This window comes from Ahaetulla prasina, chromosome 14 (genome assembly GCF_028640845.1).
Source record: "Ahaetulla prasina isolate Xishuangbanna chromosome 14, ASM2864084v1, whole genome shotgun sequence".
Classification (NCBI taxonomy): Eukaryota; Metazoa; Chordata; class Lepidosauria; order Squamata; family Colubridae; genus Ahaetulla; species Ahaetulla prasina.
The window spans coordinates 11,711,621-11,738,713 of NC_080552.1; the positions used below are offsets into that span (position 1 = coordinate 11,711,621).

The following is a 27,093-nucleotide window of genomic DNA, read 5'->3' on the forward strand; positions in this document are numbered from 1 at the left end:
GGAGAGAAAACAAGCTCTGTCTTGAGTCTCGCCAGGTCCGGAAAGATGACAGGAGAAGCGACCGTTTAAAGAAAGGAGGAGGAGAAGAAAGAAAGAACAGCGGGGTGTCCTTCCTCGCCTGGAATCGACCCCTATCAGCATTTAATTTTTTTCTTGGCTGCTCATTTCCAAGTAGAGAAAGGAGGCCACGCTAAATAGCTGTTGCTGTCCTGCCAGGACCTCTCGGTGGGTGGAGCCAAAGCCGGGAAACGCACGCCGTTTGAAATGCGGTTCGGAGTTAACGGCGGTTGCGGTTCGTGGATGTTGGCGGTTCCTCCTTTGTGGCGAGGGAGGGGTCGTGAGAGTGGCTGGGCTACGCCGGTGGCCTAACACCGACGCGGTATTCAAACGGACAGAGACTACCCCCTCTGGTTGCTATGGACGCGCCGAAAACTAGCCCCGTTGTTAGGAGGCGGGGCTAATTGATAGACAGTTGCCATAGTGACCAGTCCCTCCCTCCCTTCCTTCCTGTATCTCATTCCTGGTTCCTTGCCTGCAGGCTGTTTTCTTCCCCCTTTTAAGTGATGTAACTGAAGGAAATATTTAAATGATGTAATTGAAAGAAATATTTAATTCACGTGACTGAAAGAAATATTTAAATGATGTAATTGAAAGAAATATTTCATTGATGGAACTGAAAGAAATATTTAATTGATGGAACTGAAAGAAACATTTAATTCTAGTGACTGAAAGAAATATTTAATTGATGGAACTGAAAGAAATATTTAATTGATGGAACTGAAAGAAATATTTAATTCTTGTGACTGAAAGAAATATTTAATTGATGTAATTGAAAGAAATATTTAATTCACGTGACTGAAAGAAATATTTAATTGATGTAATTGAAAGAAATATTTAATTCACGTGACTGAAAGAAATATTTAATTGATGTAATTGAAAGAAATATTTAATTCACGTGACTGAAAGAAATATTTAATTGATGGAACTGAAAGAAATATTTAATTCTTGTGACTGAAAGAAATATTTAATTGATGTAATTGAAAGAAATATTTAATTCATGCGACTGAAATATTTAATAGATATAAGTGAAACAAACTGCCTGTGTGGTCCTCTTGTGGTCCTTGAGGGTCAATGGTCAAGACTGGCCAAAAAAACCCCAGGGAGACCTCAGGAGAACCAACCCTATAAAGTCCCCTTTATCAAACATAGCAATTCTCCATTTGGATGGGATGTTGATCTTTATTTTATTTTTTATTTTTTGCAATTTCTGCTTTGTGCCTTTAGAGCCATGCACTGAATCCTTGCTCAACGAGAAGCCCGGTTCCTTTTCAGATGGCATCAGGGGATGGAAACCAGGAAACAGGGGGTCCCCCTGATTTTCAGGGCATTCCCTTCCGGTGGGGATCCCTCCTGTCTGCAGTAAGAGATCAAATTCCTTCGATGGACTCCGATGTATCCCTGGTAATCCCACTTCTGTTTGGTTTCACTTGTTTGTATTCATGCATTTATCAAATTTCTACACTTTCCATCCGACTTAAGTGACTCTGATCAAATCGGAGGAATTTATTCATCCAAGAGGTGAAGTTTTGCAGAACGATTAGCGAAGCATTTTTCAAGATTGTGTTCCTGGTTCCAAGACAAAAGCGAGGGGAATTAGATATTTTTAAGAAGAGACTAGACAGTCTCTTATCTGAAATAGTATAGATTCTCCTGCTTGAGCAGGGGGCTGGACTAGAAGACCTCCAAGGTCCCTTCCACCTCATTCATTCATTCGTTCATAGATGAAGCAGCTGCCTTTCTCTGCAAGGCAAGCTATCATACTCATAGAAACTCAAATTTGAGGCCCTGTATTGTAAAAGTTTAATGTCCCAGGGGCATACATCCATAAACAGATTTTTTTTAAAAAAAATAATAACGTTGTTAAACAGTACTGTATTCTCTGCTGTGATTTGTACAGTCCTATTTTATTTTTAAAGGTCCTGTCTAGTGGAATGCTATAGATGCTCAGATTCTGGTTTAACTCAAGAAATTGTGGCTGTTTCATCACTGAAAGTTTTCAAGAAGAGCCTAGACAGCCATTTGTCTGGAATGGTATAGGGCAGGGGTCGGCAACCTTAAACATTCAAAGAGCCATTTGGGCCTGTTTCCCACAGAAAAGAAAACACCCGGAGCCACAAAACCCTTTTGACATCTAAAATGAAGATAACACTGCATATATCTTTTTTTTAATCTTTATGCTACGTATAAAAAAACTATAGTATGTTGCATTTATGAAATCAGCGATGAACTGCTACAGAGAACACGAATTTTTATTCCTGCATGCAACAAAAACGTTTTGAACTCTGAAAAAAAAGATGGGTCAAAAAGCTCAATAAAGCTCGTGTGCTGGCAGGTGTCACACATTGGCGGTTGTGATGCATATCTTGAGCCACAGGGAGCAGGAGCAGAGGGATGAAACTAGAATGCAGCTGCGTGGGTGATAGAGGGAGTCCCACATAACTCCCATGTAACACCTCTCCTGCGCAGACTGCACTGGCTACCTGTTGCCTTTCGGGTGCATTTCAAGGTTTTGGTTACCACCTTTAAAGCGCTCCATGGCTTGGGGCCTGGGTACTTACGGGACCGCCTGCTGTTACCTCATGCCTCCCACTGACCCGTACGCTCACACAGAGAGGGACTTCTCAGGGTGCCGTCCGCCAAACAGTGTCGGCTGGCGGCCCCCAGGGGAAGATCCTTCTCTGTGGGGGCTCCCACACTCTGGAACGAGCTTCCCCCGGGTTTACGCCAAATACCTGACCTTCGGACCTTCCGCCGCGAATTGAAAACATATTTGTTTGTTCGCGCGGGGCTTTCTTAAATTGTCTAGATTTCGAATTTAAATTCTATTTAAGTTTTAAATTGGGGTTTTTAGATTTTTAAATATTTTAATCTTTCGGCCAAATTGTATAATAAGTTTTTTAATTTACTTTTAATTGTACATTGTTTATTTTTATCTTGGCTGTACACCGCCCTGAGTCCTTCGGGAGAAGGGCGGTCTAGAAATCTAATTAAATAAATAAATAAATAAATAATAAATGAAAGAGCCACATGTGGCTCCAGAGCCGCAGGTTGCAGACCCCTGATATAGGGCAACGGTGTCCCACCTTGGCAACTTTTAAGACTTGTGGACTTCAAAGCCCACAATTTCCCACGGCTGGCTGGGGAATTCTGGGAGTTGAAATCACAGGTCTTATTAGTTGCCAAGGTTGGACATGCCACTATATGGTCTCCTGCTGAGTCGATGGTTGGACTAGAAGACCTCCAAGGTCCCTTCCAACCCTACAATTTTATGTTTATATTCTATTACCTCTTCCAAATAAATGAGTTGATGTTTACAATTTTATGCTGAGATTTATGAGATCTCCAAATAAAACAATAGGCAGCTGTCAAGTGTCGTTTTCCATTGTTGCCTTTTAACAAATTTCATCCACTTTCTACTTCTTACATGACAGGATGATAGTGATGAAGGTGGAGAGCTTTTTCTCTTCCAACGAGATCAGTCCAACTTGATTCCTGACCTCACGGAAGAATTAGAAGATCTTCCACCGGAAGAATCATTCTTTCAGGTCACTGATTCTAATTATCTAATTATTCTGTCTGGTTGTATTTAAACCTAGAATGAATAAGGCTTAGTTGGGCCAAACCAGGAAGTTGTTAAAGCCTTAAATAGGGGAAGCTTTTTTTTTTAGTTTACTTAAAGAGCTCCCCTGACTGAAGTTTTGTACAAAATTCCTTGGCTGCAGTTTCAAAACTTGCTCAACATTTTGACCATTTCCTAGATAAGCATAGAACACTGAGGCACAAGCCAACGAATGGGCTGGTTTTGCACAATGCGCTAATCACAACGACAAAAGTAACCAAGGGTAACACCACCCAAGCATTACATATTGTGCAAATGCAGCTGGTAGATCTTTAACTTACCCAGTTAAATTGTTGTACAAGCATTGTCACTGCCTGTGGCCTAGCGAAATTGTGTCCGACCTATCGCGACTCCATGGACAACATTCCTCCAGACCTTCCTGTCCTCTACCATCCTCTGGAGTCTATTGAAGCTCACACCAACTGCTTCAGTGACTCCATCCAGCCACCTCGTTCTCTGCCGTCCCCTTCTTCTTTTGCCCTCAATCTTTCCCAGCATCAGGCTCTTCTCCAGTGAGTCCTTCTTTCTCATTAGGTGGCCAAAGTATTTCAGTTTCATCTTCAGGATCTGGCCTTCTAAAGAGCAGTCAGGGTTGATCTCCTCTAGGACTGAATTGTTTGTTCGCCTTGCAGTCCAAGGGACTCGCAGGAATCTTCTCCATTACCAGAGTTCAACAGCCTCAATTCTTTGCTGCTCAGCCTTCCTTATGGTCCAACTTGCACAGCCATACATTGCAACTGGTATACACACACACACACACACACACACACACACACACACACAGATAGACACACACACACACACACACACACAACAATTGGGCACAAAGTTTTTGCCTCAACCTGTTACGTTTCTCAAAGGCATGTTACAGGTAGTCCTCAATTTACAACCATTTGAAGTTAAACAGTATTGAAAAAAAGCGATTTACCACCAGCTCTCACATGTATGACTATTGCAACATTGCCACGGACACAGGATCAAAATTCAGGCACTTGAAAACTGGCATGTAGGTATGACGGTTGTAGCCTCACAAGGTCACATGATCGCCATGTCATCGTTCCAAGTAATGAACTCTGGGAAATCAGGACTCTGACCGTTCAGGTTCAAGAAACCCTTTATTGAATACATCATATCGACACTTAGAACGGTGAAGCTAGCTCTAAATTATTCCCGCGCATAGGGATAGTTGAAAGAATCGGATTTCTCCATTCCACCAGGGGTGAAATCTACTGACCTTCCCAACCGGTTGGGAAATGCATGTGAGCGGACCCTCTGCACATGTGCAAATCCTTCTGCGCATGCGCAGAGGGTAAAAAACAGGTTACCTCCTATTTAAAACCAGGAAGTAATGACGACCAGGTGGGCGGAGCCTTGCACCACCATCACTACCGGTTCTCCGAACCACTGGCCGCCATAGCTACCAGTTCAGCTGAATCGGTCCAAACCGGGAGCATTTCACCCCTGCATCCCACCCCAGGTGTCTCGGGTCACATTGGCCAATCAGCCCAGCTGTAGGCTCCCCTCCCACTTTGACAGGTGTCTGTTCACACTGTTCACATGACCTTGGTTCACACACGGCTGGTAGATGTTACGACTATCCATGTTCCGACTATCCAACTGAGGCACCACATTCCTAAGTTCCTCCCTCCCACTCTTGAATGGCAATCAAAAAATGAAGCAGAAGTAAGCACGGCTTCAGCTGAAGTCGTTTTGCAGGTCGACACATTCCATTGGGTGACCTTCCCACCTGGCTTTCAGACAAGCAAAGTCAATGGGGGAAGCCAGATTGGTTTAACAACTGCACAATTCACTTTAACACTTCAGTGATTCACTTAACAACCAATCGGATGTGATTCACTTAATCGCCTTTCTGTAGCAGAGGAGATTCTGCTCCTGCTTAATCTCATAAGTCAAGGAGTAGCTGTGCTGTTTATGGCAAAGGTAACTGGTGTTTCCTCTGAATTTTCAGGAAAGCTTTTCCTTCATGAGACATCCCCAGGAGATCTGGAACGAAGATCTGAGAAGTTCAGCTTTTCAGAATGAGGGGGTCCGTCCGGCCGAATCTAGGGGGGGCCTCTTGCTTGATCTTCGATCTCAAAATGAAGAAGAGCCAAGGCAAGATGCCATTAGTTCTTTGAGATTGTCTATCAACGAGCAACAATTGGCTGAGGGTATTTCAAGAGTCATCACCAGAAAAGTGTGGGATGGTAGTGAGGAAGAGCGGAGGCAGCTCATCGAAACCAAGATCCTTTCTAAAGCACCACTGAAACCTCTTTCTGACTCAGGCCATCCAGAACCCCAAAATAAATACAACGAAGGAAGAGCGGCAGAGGTCAAAAAAGAGGAGGCAGTTGTCTCAGCTGAACATCCCCAGGAACTGACACTATTTCGCTTCAAGGTAGGGATCGGAATAGGATCTTTTCTGCCTCTGTACAGGTGGTCCTTGACTTATGACCATTCTTTTAATAACTGTTTGGTATTGTGGTGCTGAAAAAAGTGACTTACTACTCGCCCTCAAAGTTATTATTGTCGCACTACTTCTGCGTTTATGTGCTAACATATTAGTTAGGTTCTCAGCATCTCTTCGGAGGACTATAAAAGTTCTTTGTGAAAGATTTATACGATCTGAAGAGAAACCAGAACCGGCCATGCTCAGAGTTGAAGTCCATAAGTCATAAAGGGGCCACAGTTGTTCATCCCTGGTTTAGTTTTATAAGTCTTTGGCAGTTGAAGTTGAGACGGTAATGGCACAATGGCCGAGATGACAAGGCATGAATCTACCTACTGTATTTTTCAGAGTATAAGACGCACTTTTTTCCTCCCTAAAAGACGGTGAAAATTTGGATGTGTCTTATACACCGAATGTAGCCCCGCCCACCCAGAAAATGGGGCACGCGGAGGCGGCAATAGGCTATGGCAATCCCTGCAGCCTGAAACAGCTGATCTTCGGGAGGCCGATCCAACCGACAATCAGCTGCTTGTGCTAATCAGGCTGTGCTGAAGCTGAAGCTGAAACGGGCTGTTTGCTGCAAGGAGGCAAACTGCTGGGAGGCAGAGGCAGATTTTTTTTTTCTTGTTTTCCTCCCCAAAAAAGGTAGGTGTGTTTTATAGTCCGGAGCGTCTTATACTCCGAAAAATACGGTATGTACTAGCAGAGCAATGTAATATATTTCTTTATGCATGAGGAGAAATGTGAGTGACCAAGCCAGAATCTCAAAAGCTCCAAACATGCCCCAAAGCTGGAACTTTCCTTTGACCTAACTCTAGCAGAGCTACGTTCTATTTTTGAACTGTAAACAGTCCTGCTTCAGAGCTCATGAACTTAACCTGTTTCCTGAACATTTCTTGGACGTAATAAATTTATTGAAGAGTTGCAGTGCACATCACCCTGTAACCCAAGTGGATTTAAGCATAATTTAATAATATAATATAACAACAGAGTTGGAAGGGACCTTGGAGGCCTTCTAGTCCAACCCCCTGCCCAGGCAGGAAACTCTACACCATCTCAGTCAGATGGTTATCCAACATTTTCTTAAAAATTTCCAGTGTTGGAGCATTCACAACTTCTCCAGGCAAGTCGTTCCACTTATTAATTGTTCTAACTGTCAGGAAATTTGTCGTGCTTCTTTCGAAAAATGCTTTCAATGTCATTTCTATGGATTTGCCATCTTCACCTCTTCCCCATTCCGCAGTCAGTGAATCTCTGGGGCCCTTGCCAAGTCACCGTTAGCTCCAGCCTGATGTGACAAATTAAGCTGTAGCATCTGATTAAGAGCCAAAGCAAATTTTTGCTATTTTAGAACAGAGCTCATTTGGGGTGGGAGTGTGGGGGGGTCTCCCATTTCTTGGTGGTTCAGCAGCCAAGAACCATGTAATAGCCTTTTTTTTGTTTCTGCTTTTAAGAGGCAACAAATAGATGGGAGTTTACAGTGGAAACAACATTAGCTTTGATCACCAACAGTGTCTGAATCACAATGAAAGGCTTAAATTTACATATTTGTTGCAACTGTGATGCTATTCAGCGGTAATTGGCAGTTTATGTCTTCAGAATGATGCACAATTGCTATTGTGGTTTTGAAGCTGTCAGTTTATAATACAAAGCTCTGATAGGAAAGAAACAGCAACACACAGTTCTAACTTCGTGTTTTGAAACTTGGCACTTTATATTGTCTTTTTCAATATATGGTTTGGGAGCAAATGTTTGGAAATACAGACGGAGCCTTGTTGAATAGCCTGATAGCTTGGATGGATCCATACGCATTTTATACTGCAATCAAAGTGGGCGATTTTTGAACATGTTCCTGATATAAAAAGTGTCATATAGATGGCAAAAACAGCTAAATATTTAATGTCGCCCTTACTAAAAATAAAATGGGATGGATTAAGATAGGACAACTTGCAAAGGCCCAAAGGGAAGCTGTTATAAAGCTTAATAAAAACGAAAAAGAGTTATAATGGTTTACAGATAGACATGACTTAACGATCGCGCAGTTAAATCTTTTTTTATCATTGATTGTATGTCTCGTGTTGAAACAGTATACGTCCTTGCATCGCAGAAGCTCTTTGCCACAAGTGTATAGTACAATTTTGTAAAGTTAAGTTTTAAGTGATCCTGATCATGGCTCTGCAGTGCTTTGCATTTGACTTCCAAAAGGTAGCTTGGAAAACCTAGGGGCATTTTCCTGGGAAAATTTGATTTAAAGTCACAAAACATTGCAAATTTGTACTCCAAAGAAACTTTTTGGTGATTGAATCCAAGGTGCTGGCAACCAGGGCACTGACTGTCTCTACCGGTTCACAAACGTGAGCACGCATGCTTTGCTTACACACGTGCCTTCCGCGCATGCGCCAGGCCTCAAAAACATGCTTAAATAGGACAGCATAGAGCCAAGCTGTGATTTTCACTACTAGTTTGCCCGAACCGGCCTGAACCGGCTGAATACCACCTGCGCTGACAACCATAGTTTTTATTCATTCACAAACGATTCTTCTTCCAGGATATTGAGAAATGGGATCTGGACAAAATTCTCCAGAAGCTAGAGAAGCAAAGCAAGGCTACAAGCTGGCCAGGGGAAGCTGAATCTCCTTCTTTGCACCATGGTGAGTTCACAAAACATTAGAATTCAACTCAATCTGCAACAGGTGGTAGAAATGCAGCTGAATATCCTCCATAGGGCCACAATGTTCAGATCAGGGGTGAAATGCTCCAGGATTGGACCGGATCGCGCGATCCGGTAGCAATTGTGGCTTTTTGAGGTTTTGTACATGCACAGAATGTCTGCATGCGCATGTGACGCGCACACAGCGCATGCACTTCTGAGCCGGTAAGGAAGGTAAGTACATTTCACCCCTGGTTCAGATGTTCCGGTAATGCTTGAATAATTCTCCCTACCGTAATGTATCTCGATTCTTCTTGATTATTTGATCTTCCCCAATCTGATGCCCTGAAGATGAAATTCAACTTCAGATCCCATAAGCTTAGCTAACCTGACTTTACTGGGATTATGGGAACTGAAGCCGTTGTTAATACAACAGTTTAGCGGAGGCAATTCCCGGCATTATGTATTTTGCAAATGTATAAAGATCTTAGAAAGCTGACTTCTGCAAGATTATTTTACCTATGACACTACAGCAAAACGATAGTTGGCTGAAAGCTATTAACACTTGCATATTTTTTCTCCCCAGTTCCCAACTCTTAGAGGAAGTATGACACTCTTCCAAAATAGCATTCCCCCCCACCCCATTTGAATGAGATAGGATTGTCATAATACCTTCCTGTAACTAAGGATATAAAAATGCTCTGTAAATGAGTGAATAATCCATACTGCTTTCCAGATGGGCTAGACTAAAGATATTGGCATTTCTTTTCCCAGCAAGATTAAGTAGTTCTTCTTTCCCGCCTCCAGAACATTTCAGGGCTGTGACCCAATCGAAGCTGATGGCAAAACTGGAAGAATTGTCTCGTAAGCAGTCGAAGGCATTTTTCGCCCCCCAGCGGACACGCCCTCCCAAATCTCCCTCCCTTGACAAATGCCAGGGAGATGCGAGGTAGGTCACTTACGTTACCTTGATGGAGCAGGAGAGGGGAGCCTCTCTGAGGAATGTTTTCAGTAATTAGGACTTTCAATGTCTAATGCAGGGGTGTCAAACTCAAGGCCTGTGGCCGCATCTGGCCTGTGGGGTGCTTAGATCTGGCCCCTGGGGCCTCCCTGGAAACAGCAAAGGACTGCCCCACGGTGGCCTTTATCAGCAAAAACAGCAGACGTAGTATTCAGCCGGTTCTGGAGAACCGGTAGTGGAAATTTTGAGTAGTTCGGAGAACCGGTAAATACCAACTCTGACTGGCCCTGCCCCCACCTATTCTCTGCTTCCCGAGTCCCAGCTGATCAAGTCCCAGCATCGGCTGAGTCTTCTTTTGTTGCCCTGCACACGGAGCTGGAAAGCAGGTTAGTGGGGTGGTGTCGTGTCCCACCCCCCACTCCGACGAACGAGTCAAGGAAGTCTGTGGCAAACTTGGCAACGAAGTCTGTGCAGCTTGCCAAATCCCTTTGAGGTTTATCAGGGCAGGCAGGAGTCTAAGTTGTGACTTCAGCGATAGGGTCTGGTATCAGCAAACTCGATAAGACTTTGCTTGACTCAAGGTTGGAATGCCAAAAGCAGCTCCTTTATATAGGCTGTGGGGTGTGGCTCTATGACTCAGCATTTATCCAGGCCTGCCCCACCCCTCCTTCTGCTGGCGTCGTCTCTCAGATCTCCGGAAGCGAGGGTCCTCCAACTATGAATCGTCTTCAGCTGGATCTGCTGTCACTAATTCCAGCACCTGGCTGGCTTCCTCTGACGGCTGAGCCAAAGGAACACACTCCCTATGAGTGAGATTTACCGGGCTTGTCCTTCCACTCCTGGAATCCTCTCCGGGCATGGGGCCAGGGCCAGGGGCTGGAGGCATGACAGGCCGTTCATCTTCATTATCAGACTCGGAGTCTGATAAAAGACCCGGTTGGAGACGGGAGGGGCCCGGCTGAGGAGAGGAGGGAGGACGAGTCACAACAGGTGGGGAGGGAATGGAGATTTTACAGTATCCTTCCCCGGCCACGCCCACCAAACCACGCCCACCAAGCCAAGCCACGCCCACAGAACCGGTAGTAAAAAAAAATTGAATCCCACCAGAAGTCGGGAGGGCCGCGGCAGAGGGTTGCAGGAGGATGTCGCAGCCAAAAACGGAGCTCAGGAGCCCGTTTTTGCTGGCAGAGGGCTTGAGCCACCACAGGTGCCCCCAACACGAGTGATGTCGAGTTGGCCACGCCCCCCCCCGAGGTCAAACACAACCGTGATGCGGTCCTCAATGAAATTGAGTTTGACACCCCTGGTCTAAGGGTTCTACTTCTTTGAAGGAACAAAGCAAGGTCTCTGTGAGGAATGTTCACCCGTGAAAGTGAACCATTGTCAGTGCTATTCGTTCTTTGCTCCCCACCACCTTTGGAAGTTTCCCGTTTCCCGTTCCGGCTCCACCCCATTGCTCTGCCCTTAGTCCAGCATCCGCCTATGGAAATTCCCCCCTCAATCTTATTATTTATTATTTAAATTATTTAAATTTAAATCGGCAGTCAGTCGTGGTTTGTCAACCCCGGCATCCTGAAACAGCAGCGGCTTTACTCTCAATGGCTGCCCGGCCCCGAATATCCACTGTCTTTTCTCAGCTATGAGGCAGCAGCGAAACGCAGCAGCGGCCTCAGCGTCAATCCTTGGGGCTTAGTGCAGCGTCATCAGCAGGCAGAGAGAAAGTATCAGGCTCTGGGATATCACACCAGTCCCACTGCACCGGCCCATATCAACGGTGGGTTCTGGGTGGCTAGGTTTAAGGGCTGGCGGTCTCCCCCTCCGGAATGGCAGCCCGGCGGATCAGGGCTGACACCGAGTCTGATAAGAACTGGTTCAAATCTGCCAAAGACAAGGACTGTACCTAGTTTTGAACTTTAGAAATGTTGTGACCCAGGCCCAAGTAGGTAGTAGGAAACTCAGTCCGTGAAAAAACAAACAAACTGTATTCGAATAGCTGAGAATTACTTCATTCCCAGCGTAGTTCAACTAAATTAAATCAAATTCCTCCCAACACAAATTCCTCAGTCCTATCATCAACCTTGGTCCAATTAGGCAAACTGCCAAAGGCATTTCTTGGCAAATGTTCAGAAGTCACCAAAAAAAATGCAAGACGTAGACGAAGCTATCAACATTGTTTTCTGGTAAAGCCCAAATGCCGTTGCTGGTCTGTTTTAAGCCTTATGGGAGGGGCCAATCATCTCTTGGCCCTACTCCCAAGTTGTCTTCTCTGCTTGAGCTGCTCTTGCCTTCTGGCAGCTCTTCTCATGCATGCATTAGGAACAGGCTCCTCCTGTTCTTTTGCCTCACTACTATCAGTCTCTGGAGGCTCTGGAGTCCACACTTCACTCCCCGATGGCCCTGGCCTCACCTCAGCCTCATCGCTGTCTGACTCGGTTGCCAGCTCCGTAGGCTGCTGACGGACCACAACAGAGCCTGAAAAAAAACATACAGATATTCCGAAAGTGAATATTATTTCTGCTTTCAGAGACATTTCTGTTCCAGCGCCAATAAAAAAAGATCTGAGTTGGATTCCAGCAGCTTTATGCATTCCAGAGCCCCCAACGGTATATATTGATTTAAGGGACACCATATCTCAAAAGTCTGAATCTTCGGCTGATGAAACTCAAAGGTAATTAGCAGTGTGTTCTTTTGCTGTAATTGTGGGACCCGAAGATGTTTTTGTTTCATCTAAGATCAGAGTTGCAGGAGATGCATTTGGCCACGAGTGAAATAGGGCAGCAGGGGGGGACGACCTCTGCCTCAAAATGACGCTGGTCAGGGCAAGACCCTAAATTAGATCCCTTTGCTTTTAAGTTGAGACTCGATTAAAAAGAAAAGCATAGGAGGTTATGTTTTGATATAGCAGATACCGCTAAGATTTAGAAAGGAGAATAGATGCAGCAGAGGGCCATAGGGAACGAACCCGTATCGAAGATATGAAAATTAAACATTAAAAAGTGTGAATGCCACTGCTGTGTTCATAGCGTTAAATAATTGATTCAAAGAGTTGGCAGGAATCTCTGAAACGATCTAGTTTAAACTCCTGCCAGGTGTCTGTTGGGTGGTTTTCATTAATCCTAGGGCTAAACAATAATAGCCTGAAATTAGAAGACAGAAGATTTATAGACTATAGAGACCACAATTACTTATTATTTAAAAGTATGAGGTGCATCTTTTCTTTGTTTTTTGTATCCACCTTTATATTTTTCACAAATAAGGCAGCAAAAATATCCAACACTGCATCCTCCTCCTATTAGAATAGAATAGAATTTTTTTTTATTGGCCAAGTGTGATTGGACACACAAGGAATTTGTCTTGGTGCATATGCTCTCAGTGTACATAAAAGAAAAGATATGTTCATCAAGGTACAACATTTACAACACAAATGATGGTCAATATATCAATATAAATCATAAGGATTGCCAGCAACAAAGTTACAGTCATACAGTCATAAGTGGAAAGAGATTGGTGATGGGAACTATGAGAAGATTAATAGTAGTGCAGATTCAGTAAATAGTTTGACAGTGTTGAGGGAATTATTTGTTTAGCAGAGTGATGGCCTTCGGGAAAAAACTGTTCTTGTGTCTAGTTGTTCTGCTGTGCAGTGCTCTATAGCGTCGTTTTGAGGGTAGGAGTTGAAACAGTTTATGTCCAGGATGCGAGGGGTCTGTAAATATTTTCACGGCCCTCTTCTTGATTCGTGCAATATACAGGTCCTCAGTGGAAGGCAGGTTGGTAGCAGTGATTTTGCCCACAACAACCACCCTGTGAGACAGGTTGGGCAGAGAGTGATTGGCCCAAAGTCACTCAGCTGGCTTTCATGCCTAAGGCAGGACTACAACTCCCAGTCTCCTGGGAGTGATTGGCCCACTTGACTGGTTTTCGTGCCTAAGGTGGGACTAGAATTCCCAGTTTCCTGGGGAATGGCCCAAAGTCACTCAGCTGGCCTGCATGCATAAGGCGGGACTAGAACTCCCAGTCTCTTGGTGATTGGCCCAAAGTCACTCAGCTGGCTTGCATGCCTAAGGCAGGACTACAACTCCCAGTCTCCTGGTGATTGGCCCACTTGACTGGCTTTCATGCCTAAGGCAGGACTAGAACTCCTAGTCTCCTGGTTTCTAGTCTGGCGCCTTCACCAGCAGACCACATTGTCTCATATTCCAAAGATACATCCATCCTAGGTTGCGTAATCCCCCAGGATCAAGGGCACAAGTGGAGAAAATGAGACCAAACTATATAATACCACCTAGTGATTGAAAGGAATGGGATATCAAATCCAACTTTCCTTTTAACATGTATTCAGACACAAGTCTGAGCAGCACAGACTCTGGTCTAATTTGAGGATTATTTTCCTTCTTCCCAGCTTCTGCTTTTTGTAATATCTGATCTAATACAAAGATGCTGTCCCAACTGTGAACGTTGGGTGTTGGTTTTTTTTTAATGGATCAATATGGGTGCAATTTTCTCTTTTCTTTTCGGGGAACTTAAAAGCGCAATGCAAAAGCAGGTATGCCTACTACACCCATCTCCCAGAGGCTCCTTGTCAGATAATATAAAACAGGTTTTTTTTAAAAAAAATCCAAACTATAGGGTAGATTCTTTGAGCTAAGACACAAAAAGCAGCTCCTTTGAATTCTGAAAATAGCTGCTTTTTGCCGAGCTCCGTTCTGATGAAAGCTCTTGAGAAATGGATTATTTACTTTGTACTTGAGAGCGGACGCTCCCTCCGATGCCAAATATAGCTTTCTCAGGGCTTCCTCCTACCAGGTCTGTAGCTATTGTTCTACTGGGCGGCCATCGGTAGTGGTACAGAATGGTGAGATTTCCCTTTCGTGGTTTTTTTTCAGCTTGAGTGACAGCTCCTCTGACGACGAGGAAGATAGAAAAGGGACAAGCCAAAATGAAGAAGAAGGGAGGATGGATGAGTTGTCTTCGGCATCACGGTACAGGTGAGCGATGGTCATTGTGTTCGTGACATAAACGAGGCTATCATCACAGCGACAAATCCTGTTCTGCAATCATACGGAAACTAGTCGATTCGGTACCCAGCGAAAACAGAGAGTCCCCGACTTACAGACATTTGTTTAGTGACTGTTCAAAGTTACAATAGCACTAGAAAGTTACCTATGTCTGGTTTTCATACTTACAACCCTTTGCAGCATCCCCATAGTCACATGAACAAAATTCGCATGATCGGCAACCAACCTGTATTTATGATAGTTGTACTAACTTGGGGTCATGTGATCGCCATTTGAAGACTTGTATATCGCTTTACAGTGCTTCGCAGCCCTCTCTAAGCGGTTTACAGAGTCAGCCTTTTGCCCCCAACAATCTGGGTCCTCATTTTACTCACCTCAAAAGGATGGAAGATTGAGTCAATCTTGAGCCGGTCAGGATCCAACTGCTGGCAGTGGACAGAATCAGCCTGCAATATTGCATTCTAACCACCGCACGACCACGGCTCCGTAACCTTCCCAGTTGGCTTGTGACAAGGAAAGTCAATGGGGGAAACCGGATTTGCTAAATGACCACATTATGCACTTAATAACTGCAGTGATTCGTTTAATGACCAGGACAAAAAAAAAACTTGTTAAATGGGGCACAACTCACTTAACAAAACTGCCTTGCTAAGCAACAGAAACTTTGGCTCAACTGTGGTTATAAATCGAGGACTACCTGTCCTTTGACTTTACACACACATACACACACACACTGTAGCTGTTGCTACATTTTTCCTGGTTGCCCATTTGCTATTAAATGTAGCCTTGACTGAAGGCTTCGTATGTTTTGTGAGTTAAGCCAAAAAGGCTTATTTTAACAAACTGCGATGAGGTTTACAAGCTAAGTACAGTTTGTGAGCCCAGCCAAAACATTTTCAGTTGGCTTAATCAAATCTTTTACTCGCCCCTTTAAAGAGTTGCCCTAACTTGCGGACTAGAGCTTCGCTCATCATTCGTCATCACTCATGTTGGGGGCACCTGTGATGGCCTGTGTGCTCTGCCAGCGAAAATGAGCTCCCGAGCTCCGTTTTCGGCTGCCACGGCCTCCTGCAGCCCTCTGCCAGCCACACGTGGCCCTCCCAACCTCCGTTTTTGCTGGCACAAGCACCGCAGGCTCTTCCTTTGCTGTTTCCAGGGCAGCCCTGTGGCCCAGATCTAAGTACACTGCGGTCCGAATCCAGGCCCCGGGTCTTGAGTTTGACACCCCTGGGCTACATAAACCAAAGCATTCTTTCTCTCTCTTCTAGCAAAAATTGCACTGGAAAATGTTCTCTCCTGCAACAGCTCCGAAACTTTCGAAAACCGATGTCTCAGTCTCCGGTTCCTGAACCAAACCAAGGAAGCCAAAATCCCCAGCAACCTGACCGAACCAACCAGCTGAATGTCCAAATAACAAAGCAGAGTTTGAAACACGGAGGGCAGTCTTCCACAATGACAGAAGAAATGGAGTCTGATGGAAGGAATCCCCTCAATGACTGCGCTAAGGGAGCAGCTAAGCCTTCCGGATAATTCCAGAAAGAAACCAAGAAGGAGACAGGTTCAGAACTGCCTCTGGATGCTTCCCCCAAAAAAGATGCCAAAGACTCAAGGTATTGCATGAAAAATTCCTCGGGGGAGAGCGGCGATCTAGGAACATGAAATATAAATAAAATAAAAAAGCTTGAAATACAATTGATTTGTAGGTCTTTGGTTATTCGGGTTTTCTCCCGCGTAAAATTGGAAGTGTCTTGGCGACGTTTCGACGAAGTCTCATTCGTCATCTTCAGGCTTCAGCTTTGTGCTTCTGGGAGCAATGTGTGATTGCAGCTGTTTCTTCCTTTTTAATTGATTTGCCATATATTTCTTTTCCTCCAAAAATTCAAGAGAGTCGAACACCCCCGCCCCCTTTTCAGTTCTGTTGCTGATTGGGGTCACTCATCACACAGAATTATGCTGAGATTTGATTGTCCTCTGCATATAACACAAATCCAGTCATCATTTTATTTAGTTTTTTTTATTGATTGATTGACTCGAATACAGGCAGTCCTCAACCTACGACCACAACTGAACACAAAATTTATGCTGCTAAGCGAGAAGTGAGTTTTGCTCCATTTTACGACGTTTCTCGTCGCATTTGTTACTGCAGTTCTTAAATTAGTAACACGGTTGTTGAGTGAATCGGGCTTCCTCATTGACTTTGCTTGTCGGAAGGTCACAAAAGGAGATCACGTGATTCTGGGACACTGAAACTGTCATAAATATGAGTTCAATCCTAGGCAGCAGCAGATATTTCTCTATCAGGGCACAGAGAGAAATATCTGCTGTGAACTCCACATAGGCATCAGGAAGGGCATCCAGCCAGTAAACACTGCTCCATTCAGTCGCCCTGATTCCACCATGATAAAAAGGGATTACCGGATCATAAAATTGGCCACATATGATGAGACACACAAGGAATTTGTCCCCGGTGCAGAAGCTGTCAGGGTACATGCCAAGCAACAGAATAATCATCGCCATCATCATAATAGCAATAAAAGGAGGAGTAAAGAAGATAAGAAGGGGCCTCTGGTGGCTCAACAGGCTAATGCAGTCTGTTATTAACAGCAGCTGCTTGCAATTACTGCAGGTTCAAGCCCCACCAGGCCCAAGGTTGACTCAGCCTTCCATCCTTTATAAGGTAGGTAAAATGAGGACCCAGATTGTTGGGGGCAATAAAAGTTGACTTTGTATATAATATACAAATGGATGAAGACTATTGCTTGACATAGTGTAAGCCTCCCTGAGTCTTCGGAGAAGGGCGGGATATAAATGCAAATTTAAAAAAAAAAGAAGAAGGATAAATGATAATACTACAGCCCTATTACATGGGTAAATATATATAGAGACATATTACTTTTATCTGCCACCCAACTCACCACAAGCTGACAGTCATTTGAGCCTCTTGGCGTGAAATAGCCACTAATGGTTTAATCCTTAATCGTTAAATCTTTGTTACACAAATCATGGTTTTAGCATGTTTTCCTGACCCCATCAATAGTCTGGAAAGCTGCCCAGCGGAATTTGAATCTGGGCCTTTTCATCAGTTTGAACCCAAGGCTCCCGTAATTACGTGGTACTGCCTATTGGCAATCCTAAATAATGCAGCTATTGCAATTTATAATAAAAGTCCTTTGAACCTGGGTGGCTATTAAATTTGAATAAAAGAATGAGTGGATAAATAAATAATGAAAAGGTCCTGTACGTTTTAAGGTTAAGTTTTACACATTGCCTCTTCGCGCATAAAGTGGTTTGTTTCTAAAAGATGTAAGCTCACTCCTGTATTCTGCAGGATTGTGGAAAACCAGCAGGAAGAGCAAGTGAAGGAGGAAACCACGAAACGGTGGTTCCGGGGACAGCTGGAGAAATCAAAGCCGCGGCAGTCCGCTAATGGGAAGCAACCCATGGCTGAACAAACCCCCAGCTTGTTCCATACGGTCAGTACATAAGGAAGTTACGTCCGAAGAGGGGTGGCTGTTTTTCTCCAGGAATCTTGGGCTCCAGGAATCTTCAGCTTCCAATTTCTTCTGCATTGCATTTATTTCAAGCCAAACCGTCTGCCTGGGCGGCACGCGGCTTAAATACACACGAGCAGAAGTTGAAATTAGCAAGCAAAGTAGCGGAATTCTGGATCTTTCATGCGGATGTTTATTCTGGAATAACACGGAATCGCAAGTCTCTATGGAGAATTCTCAGTCATCCAGACCATGGTTGTCCCAAAGGAGCTTTTTTTTCCAAGAGGCGACTGGACTTTCTGGTTTTTCTTTGAAGACGTTTCGCTTCTCATCCAAGGAGCTTCTTCAGCTCTGACTGGATGTCCTTCCATTCCCCACCATCATCCAGTCAGAGCTGAAGAAGCTTCTTGGATGAGAAGCGAAACGTCTTCCAAGAAAAACCAGAAAGTCCAGTTGCCTCTTGAAAAAAGCACCTTTGGGTCATGGAATAACAGAGTTGGAAGGGATCTTGGAGATCTTCTAGTCCAGCTCCCAGCTCGAGCAGGAAGCCAAAAAGGGAGCGCGCATGCATGCGTCTGGGCCACAACCCGGAAGACGAGCTGCCCAGGGCGCATGCGCGCACCCGAAAATGAACTTCCGGTTTCAGCTACTGAACTTCCGGTTTCAGCCAGCTACTCTTCCGGGGTTTCTGGCCTGCATGCGCATGCGACTGGTGGTGCTGATTGGTGCACATCTCGGCGAGGAAAACGGAAGACCAGCTCTTCTAGTTTCCGGCACTGATGCATGCAAAAAGATCAGTTGCTCGTCGCACGCGCGTGTGCGCCAGAAACCCGGAAGGGGAACAGGCGACGCCTCACGTACCAGGCGACATGGTTCCACGGGCCACTTCGGGCATGTGTGCCATAGGTTCGCTATCACGGCCCTATACCATCTCAGACAAGTGGTTGCCCAGTCTCTTCTTAAAAGCCTTCAGTGATGGAGCACCCACAACTTCTGGAGGAAAAGCCCTTCCACCAGTTAACTGTCCTCCCTCTTAGGAAGTGCCTCCTTAGTTCTAGGTTGTCTCTCTCCTTGATTAGTTTCCATCCGTTGCTTCTCGCCCGGCCTTCTTTTCATTGTAGTTACAATTCCATTAACGAATTTTACCTGGTTTGCAATCCACGCACATCCCTTTCCTTTGGATGGATCTTCATTCTTCATAAACATCTATGAATAGATTTATTTATTTATTTATTTATTTTATTAGATTTTTATACCGCCCTTCTCCCGAAGGACTCAGGGCGGTGTACAGCCAAAATTAAAACCCACAATATACACAATCAAAACAGAATTTAAAACGAAGCATATTACAAGAATGGCCGACTTTAAAAAGTTTAAAACCCTAAAAATTAATAAATAACCCCGGTTAAAATTTAATAAAACTTTTAATCCAGTCCCGCTTGAATAAATAAATGCGTTTTCAGCTCACGGCGAAAAGTCCGAAGATCAGGCACTTGATGTAAACCAGGGGGAAGTTCGTTCCAAAGCGTGGGAGCTCCAACAGAGAAGGCCCTGCCCCTGGGGGCCGCCAGCTGACATTGTTTGGCGGACGGCACCCTGAGAAGACCCTCTCTGTGAGAGCGTACGGGTCGGTGGGAGGCATGAGGTAACAGCAGGCGGTCCCGTAAGTACCCGGGTCCTAAGCCATGGAGTGCTTTAAAGATGGTAACCAGAATCTTGAAGCGCACCCAAAAGACCACAGGAAGCCAGTGCAGACTGCGTAGTAGTGGTGTAGATGTCTTTTCAAAGAGAAAGGATGGGGAGGCTTCAAGCTGTCTCCATGTATACGGCCATTGTTTTTTTTCAAAACGGGCCTGAAAATAACCGGTCTGACAGCGATGCTTTCCGCGTCGTGGATTAGAACGTTCTCCCTCTTTGTGGATTCCTACTCCGACTGAAGAAATTTAAGTCGTTTTGACATCTGAAACCAAAGCGGCGGCAATTTGGCTGCCGTTGTCCCTTTGATATTTGGAAATGAAATGAGCGAGAGGATAAATGTGTGTGTGTGTGCACAGTTAATTTTCAATCGGGTCCTTTTGATCACTTCTAATCCAGGGTTGACTTCGCCTCCAACCATCAGGTCAACTTTCACCAAGTCTCCTCTTTGGCGCCTTCCAACTTTTGCCTGCTTGATCTGTTCGCTGAGCGTTAGGCTGCCTCTGGCTACATCTTTAAAGTCACCGACTCAGCCACCAGTGGAAAATTTAAACTGAGCTGAAAGCTGCGGGAAAACACCAAAGGAGATCAAGGGCGGGGGGGTGGAATAAGCCAAATCCAAAGGCAGGACCGTGAGTGTAGCAATAGCACTTAGATTAATATGGCGGTAGTCCTTGATTTATGACCGCAGTTGAGCCCAAAAGTTTCTGTTACTAAGTGAGCCCTTTGTTAAGTGAGTTTTGGCCCATCGTACGATCTTTCTTGCCACAGCCAATCAGTGCAGTCAGTAAGTTAGTAATAGCAATAAGCAATAGCATTTAAGACTTATATGCCGCTTCACAATGTTTTCCAGCCCTCTCTAAGCGGTTTACAGAGTCAGCCTCTTGCCCCCCAACAATCTGGTTCCTCATTTTACCCACCTCGGAAGGATGGAAGGCTGAGTCAACCTTGAGCCGGTCAGGATCGAACTCCTGGCGGTCGGCAGAATTAGCCTGCAAATACTGCAGTCTAACCACTGCGCACCATGGAAGGAAGCAACCTGGAATTAAGGAGAAACTTCCTAACGGTGAGGACAATTAACCAGTGCAACAGCTTTGCCTTCAGACGTTGTGGATGCTTCAACACTGGAGGTTTTAAAGAAGAGACTGGACAGTCACTTGTCTGAGATGGTATAGGGCCGTTATGGTGAACCTATGGCAGGTGTGCCAGAGGTGGCACGCAGAGCCCTCTCTCTGGGCACATGCGCCGTTGCCTGCTCCTCTTCTGGTTTTCAACTGATCTTTGTGGGTGCTGGAGTGCTGGAAAATGGCCTGAAAACAGCCCGAACATGGCTTGAAAATTGCCCAGAAAATGGTCCTGAAAACAGCCTGAAAAACGGCTAAAAACAGGCATGCGCGCGCTGGCTAGCTGGTCTTCGGGTTTCCGGTACTTCAGCCCGCACGAAGACCAGCACTGGGGCGCCGGAGAGGCAGAAACCAGAAGACCAGCTGGTTGGCGTGCACATATGTACTGGCCAATTGGTCTTTGGGTTTCTGGCTCTTCGGCGCACGCACATGCACACACATGCATGCGTGTTCCAGTTTGGGCACTTGGTGCCGAAAAGGGTCGCCATCACTGCACTAGTGTGTTCTCCACTTGAAACACAACGGTGTTTCAGGCCACTCACAATGGATCTCAGTAACTGAGTTGAACAGTAATTACCCCGAGGCTTAGAATGCGCAATAAATTGTCGGTTTAATGGACCTTGGTTTAGCAGATTACAGATGCATGGACGCAATCTGAATGCTTTATGCGTCTGTGCGTGTGCGAATCCGCACCTGCCGTTTTGCACCTGCAGAAGACGCCTAAAATCCTTGCGTGTGAGTTGTCATTCCATTCTGTGCTCATATAAAATGCACAGAATACCTGAAATACCTGAAATATATCTGTAAAACCCCATTTGGATTTCATAAATGTTATGCTTTAATAGACATGCCTTGCCCCCTTGTTAGTGTGCTAAATTACTAGAATTCTTTCCTTCCTTCCCTTCCTTCCCTCTTCCTCCTTCCTCCCTCGTTTCTTCCTTCTTTCCTTCCTTCTTTCTCTCATTCCCATCTCCTTCCTTTCTCCCTCCCTCCTTTCTTCCTTCTTTCCTTCCTTCTGTCTCATTCCCATCTCCTTCCCTCCCTCCCTCCTTCCCTCTTCCTTCCTTCCTTCTTTGTCTCATTCCATCTCCTTCCTTCTTTCCTTCCTTCTGTCTCATTCCCATCTCCTTCCTTCCTCCCTCCCTCCCTCCCTCCTTCCTTCCCTCTTCCTTCCTTCCTTCCTTCCTTCCTTCCTTCTTTCCTCCCTCCATCCTCCTCCCTCCCTCCTTCCTTCTCTTATTCCCACCTCCTTCCTTCCTTCCTTCCTTCCTTCCATCCATCCATCCATCCATCCATCTTGTGCAAAACAGGTAGTCCTTGATTTGCAGCGGTTCATTTAGTGACCATTCAAAGTTACAATGGCACTGAAAAAAGTGGACTTATGACCGTTTTTCACACTTACGACCATGGTAGCATCCCCATGGTCACATGATTTACATTTGGATGCTTGACCTCTGATTCCTGTTGGTTGCAATGTCCCGGGGGCTCACGTGATTCCCCTTTTGCGACCTTCTGACAAGCCGAGTCAACGGGGAAACCAAATTCACTTAACAACTTGTAGTTACGAATTTAAGAACTGTGGCGATTGGCTTAACAAACATGGCGAGAAAAGTCATAAGATGGGACAAAACTCACTGAACGAATGTCTCACTTAGCCATATATATATATATATATATATTTAATTTACATTTATATCCCGCCCTTCTCCGAAGACTCAGGGCGGCTTACAGTGTGTAAGGCAATAGTCTCATTCTATTTGTATATTTACAAAGTCAACTTATTGCCCCCCCAACAATCTGGGTCCTCATTTTACCTACCTTATAAAGGATGGAAGGCTGAGTCAACCTTGGGCCTGGTGGGACTAGAACCTGCAGTAATTGCAGGCAGCTGTGTTTTATTTTTTATTTTTTCATAAAAAAGTTTTATTTTTACAATCATATCAAACAGCTCATCCAATGTACAGTTATATACAATTAGTCGGGCTTGCCCAATCACCACCCCCCTTTTTAACACTCTTCTACCTTCTTTTACTTTCCAGACCTTCCTCTCCTTCTCTTATCTACATCCTCTCCTCCCTCCACCCTACACCTTCCTTCTCCCTCTTCTACCCCTCTTCCTTCCTCTTCTCCTCTTTCCTACCTCCTACTCTCTCCTCTTTTCTCCCTCCCCACCGTTCTAAAATGGTAACTGGGCAGACCCGACCCTACATTAATTATATTTATACATCTTCAATAATCCCTGTACATTAACCATCACTCCATCCTCTACCCTCAACCCCCCCAATTCCCCTCCCCCTTACCCCCACCCCGACTTCCCAGAACAAAATGCAGGGTATCAAAACTAACAATCATAATCCAAAATAATTCCTAAATTATTATCTCTAGTCACTCCACACATAATCACACTCTCAATCTCCTTCAGAAATATAGGCAGCTGTGTTTTAATAACAGGCTTCTTACAGCCTGAGCCACACCGCGGCCCATATAAATTTTGGGCTCCATTGTGGCCGTTAGTGGAGGATTACCTGAACTCTAACTGTAATTAATAGTTTTTACCTTATCTAAAGTTAAAAGTGCCTTGGACTGCAAGGCGATCCAACCGGTCAGTCCTAGAGGAGATCAACCCTGATTGTTCTTTAGAAGGCCAGATCCTGAAGAGGAAACTCAAAATACTTTGGTCACCTAATGAGAAGAAAGGACTCTCTGAAGAAGAGCCTAATGCCGGGAACGATGGAGGGCAAAAGAAGAAGGGGATGGCAGAGAACGAGGTGGCTGGATGGAGTCACTGAAGCAGTCGGCATGAGTTTAAATGGACTCCAGAGGATGGTAGAGGACAGGAAGGCCTGGAGGAACGTTGTCCATGGGTTCGCAATGGGTCGGACACGACTTCAGAACTAACAACAACAAAAGTTAAAAGGGTAACCTCAAAATAACTTCCTCTCCTTAGTTTATCCCAGTATTTTTCAACGTTAGCCATTTTAAGATGCGTAGACTTCAACTCGCTTCACAATCACACGAGTCACTTTGCAACTGCAGTGATTCACTCAACAACCATGGCAAGAAAAGTCGTAACATTGGGCCTGACTAACTTAACTTGCTTAGCAACGTGAATTCTGATCCCAGTGATGGTTATAAGTCACTTTTTTCCGGTGTCGTCGTAACTTTGATCGGTCACTAAGTGAACCGTTGTAAGTCAAGGACTACCTTGAACTTCAAAAAGTTTGGGTGTTTCTGATTTCCTATTGGAAAGTCATTTTTTTTCCCCTGCAAGGGAAGGGTCTTGTAGCAATTTGCTGGCCAGCAGTTCCTCAAACAGCCAGCAGATGGCTCCAGAATCCTATTAAGAAAGGGGATATTGCAGATCTTATGAAGAGACTCCTTTGAGCTGCAAGGGACCTCAGAGGTCTTATAGTCCAACACCTCCATCCCCACCCCACCCCGTCAAGGCAGGAGACCTTATTCCATCCTGGACCAATGGCTGTCCACTCTCTTTTTTTTTTGGAAGATCTCCAGTGAATCCCAGAATTCAGTGTGCTAGCAGGGAGCACTTATTCTCCCCAGCTTCATAATGTCCAGCAGGATTCAGAGATGAAGATTCTGTGGTGGAGTTCCCATCCTAGTGAACCCATTGTTCTTAGAAGTAAGAGCCATACTAGCATTTAGACTTATATACTGCTTCACAGTGCTTTTACAGCCCTCTCTAAACGGTTTACAGAGTCAGCCTCTTGCCCCCAACAATCTGGGCCCTCATTTTACCCATCTCGGAAGGGTGGAAGGCTGAGTCAACCTTGAGCTTGGTGAGATTCGAACTGCCAAATTGCAGGCAGCCGGCAGTCAATAGTACCAGCCTGCAGTACTACATTCTAACCACTGTACTTCCGCGGCTCTTTAAAGAGGTCTTTTGTTTTTTTTTAATTTGAATTTATATCCCGCCCTTCTCCGAAGACTCAGGGCGGCTTACACTATGTCAAGCAATAGTCTTCATCCATTTGTATATTATATACAAAGTCAACTTAATTGCCCCCAACAATCTGGGTCCTCATTTTACCTACCTTATAAAGGATGGAAGGCTGAGTCAACCTTGGGCCTGGTGGGACTTGAACTTGCAGTAATTGCAAGCAGCTGTGTTAATAACAGACAGACTTAGTCCGTTGAACCACCAGAGGCCCACTAGAGGTCTATTCTTGGATTAGTAGAAAAAAAGTAAAGTAAAGGAGTCACTGGAGATTTTGCTCTGGTAGTTGTTGCCGACTATAAGGAGTGGTACTTATTTCCGTTTCAAGGCCATTGAGTCACCGTGGTCATGTGACCAGCATGATGTCGCAGGGTGCTGTTACCCTCCCACCAAAGCGGTAGCTATTTATCCACCCACATTTACATGCTTTCAAGCTGCTAGGTTGGCAGGAGCTGAAGGAAGGATGGGAGCTCACCCTGTCACGTGGCGCACGGGTATCAAACTTGGACTGCCAGTAGAGATGGGAGATGGAGAGTTGGAGCCTTCTTAAAAAGACTAAATAATACAAGGATAGTCAGAAACCACCATAGATGTCAGGGAGGAGCGGGAAAAGAAGAGGTGTGTGACTGACATCAAGCCTAGCATGATGTCATTGCTCAAAGATGCAAATGCTGTCATTTGCATGAGAACACACCATCTGCAATCTTGTCGTGTCCCACTCCTCCGCTGACGGCCGGGTCAGGGAAATCCGAATCAGGCTTGCCTCTGCAGCTCTGCCAAAGTCCTAGCAAAGTCCTCAGGGCAGGCAGGAGACCAGAAAGTGACTTCAGCAAGATATGTTTAGACTTTGCCTGATTCAGAGACTGCCAGAAAGCAGATCCTTTATATAGGCCATGGGGTGTGGCTCCATGACTCAGCACTCATTAAGGCCTGCCCCTCCCTTCCTTCTGTTGCCTCCGCCTATCAAGTCTTCTGACGCGAGGGTCACTCCAGTCGGCAGCTGTTGGTAATAGACCTCTCTCAGGCTCACATGCTGTGGAGGAGGGGGAGGGGTCTAGTTGCTCCATTTGCCTGGGCATGGAGCCAGAGCTGGGGGCTGGAGGTATTTCTTCCTCTTCAGCCTGTCTGGGCATGGAGCCAGGGTTGGGGCCGGGAGGCATACTAGAACATTCCTCCGTGTTCGGAAGCAGATAAGAAGACCCCGGCTGAGGTGAGACTGGACAAGACACAACAAATCTTGTGACTTGGACTAGATGCCCAGTGATAGCCCACAATGCAAATATCTCTCTAGAGGAAAATATCTGTAGCTCAGGATTGAAATGAGGGGTCCGTGGTGCTCTCTGAGCTTGGTTGCTTTCTTGCAGATGTTTCATTACCCAACTAGGTAACATCGTCAGTGCTAGAAGGCAGTGGGTTTGTGGAGTGGAAGAGAAAGGAGGAAGAGAAGAAGAACAAAGCTGTGGGTTCCTTGGTTACCTAATTACCCAAGTAGGTAAAATCATCAGTGTTCATTATTTGAGTGGTACGGTGGCCTAGAGGCGGAGCTCTCGCCTCACAATCTGGAGGCTGTGAGTTCGATCCTCGATAGAGGCAGATATTTTTCCCTCTGGGTACGATGAGAATATATTCTGCTGAATTGCTAACTCCGCATTGGTGACAGGAAGGGCATCCGGCCGGTAAATACTCGGCTCCATTCAGTTGCCCAGAAGGATTATTGGGGTGGGGGGGTGTCATTAAAAGAAGATCATCATCAGTGCTCATCATTTGATTACCTAGTTTGGGGTAATGAAACCGTCTGCAAGAGAGCACGAAGGATCCCTCCAATATTTCTCCACAGCACATGCTAGCAAAGATAACAGCTCCCTTCATTTCTCCTCTCCCAGCATTAAATTAATCCTGGCCAAGAGGGAAAAAAATATATAATTACATGTCTTTTGCTTCATCAGGATGTTAGGAGGGAGCGAGATCACAGAGCAGGAGGTCAGGCACAGTGAGTGTAGCAGGAGAGGAACAGAAGCCTTTAGTGGCTGATGAGCTGTGACGAGATCCCACTTATAACAGGGAAGGGAGC

The 27,093-nt window shown here is 45.2% G+C and overlaps 1 protein-coding gene across 4 annotated transcripts; it reads left to right on the plus strand.

Moving 5' to 3' along the window:
- The first annotated feature begins 35 nt into the window (after positions 1-35).
- On the plus strand, positions 36-16,408 carry DNAAF8 (dynein axonemal assembly factor 8). 4 transcript variants are annotated; one of them, XM_058157500.1, is made up of 9 exons: positions 36-292; positions 1,285-1,461; positions 3,492-3,605; positions 5,649-6,077; positions 8,677-8,779; positions 9,586-9,727; positions 12,264-12,407; positions 14,626-14,727; positions 16,026-16,408. In XM_058157500.1, the coding sequence occupies exons 2-9, from the start codon at positions 1,333-1,335 to the stop codon at positions 16,285-16,287; spliced, it is 1,425 nt and encodes a 474-aa protein (XP_058013483.1). In that variant the 5' UTR covers positions 36-292; positions 1,285-1,332; the 3' UTR covers positions 16,288-16,408. The 4 variants fall into 4 exon arrangements, with proteins under 4 accessions (XP_058013483.1, XP_058013481.1, XP_058013480.1 ...); XM_058157498.1 differs by having other exon boundaries at positions 36-225; XM_058157497.1 differs by having other exon boundaries at positions 244-379.
- Positions 16,409-27,093: the final 10,685 nt, after the last annotated feature.

What these genes read in the sequence shown, in the direction of transcription:
- DNAAF8 (XM_058157500.1), top strand. Translation starts at nt 1,333, where the DNA reads ATGGCATCAGGGGATGGAAACCAGGAAACAGGGGGTCCCCCTGATTTT. An exon ending in ATCTCCTTCTTTGCACCATG is followed by an intron (nt 8,780 to 9,585) that starts GTGAGTTCACAA and finishes TCCCGCCTCCAG; the next exon opens with AACATTTCAGGGCTGTGACC. An exon ending in TCTTCGGCATCACGGTACAG is followed by an intron (nt 14,728 to 16,025) that starts GTGAGCGATGGT and finishes TCTCTCTTCTAG; the next exon opens with CAAAAATTGCACTGGAAAAT.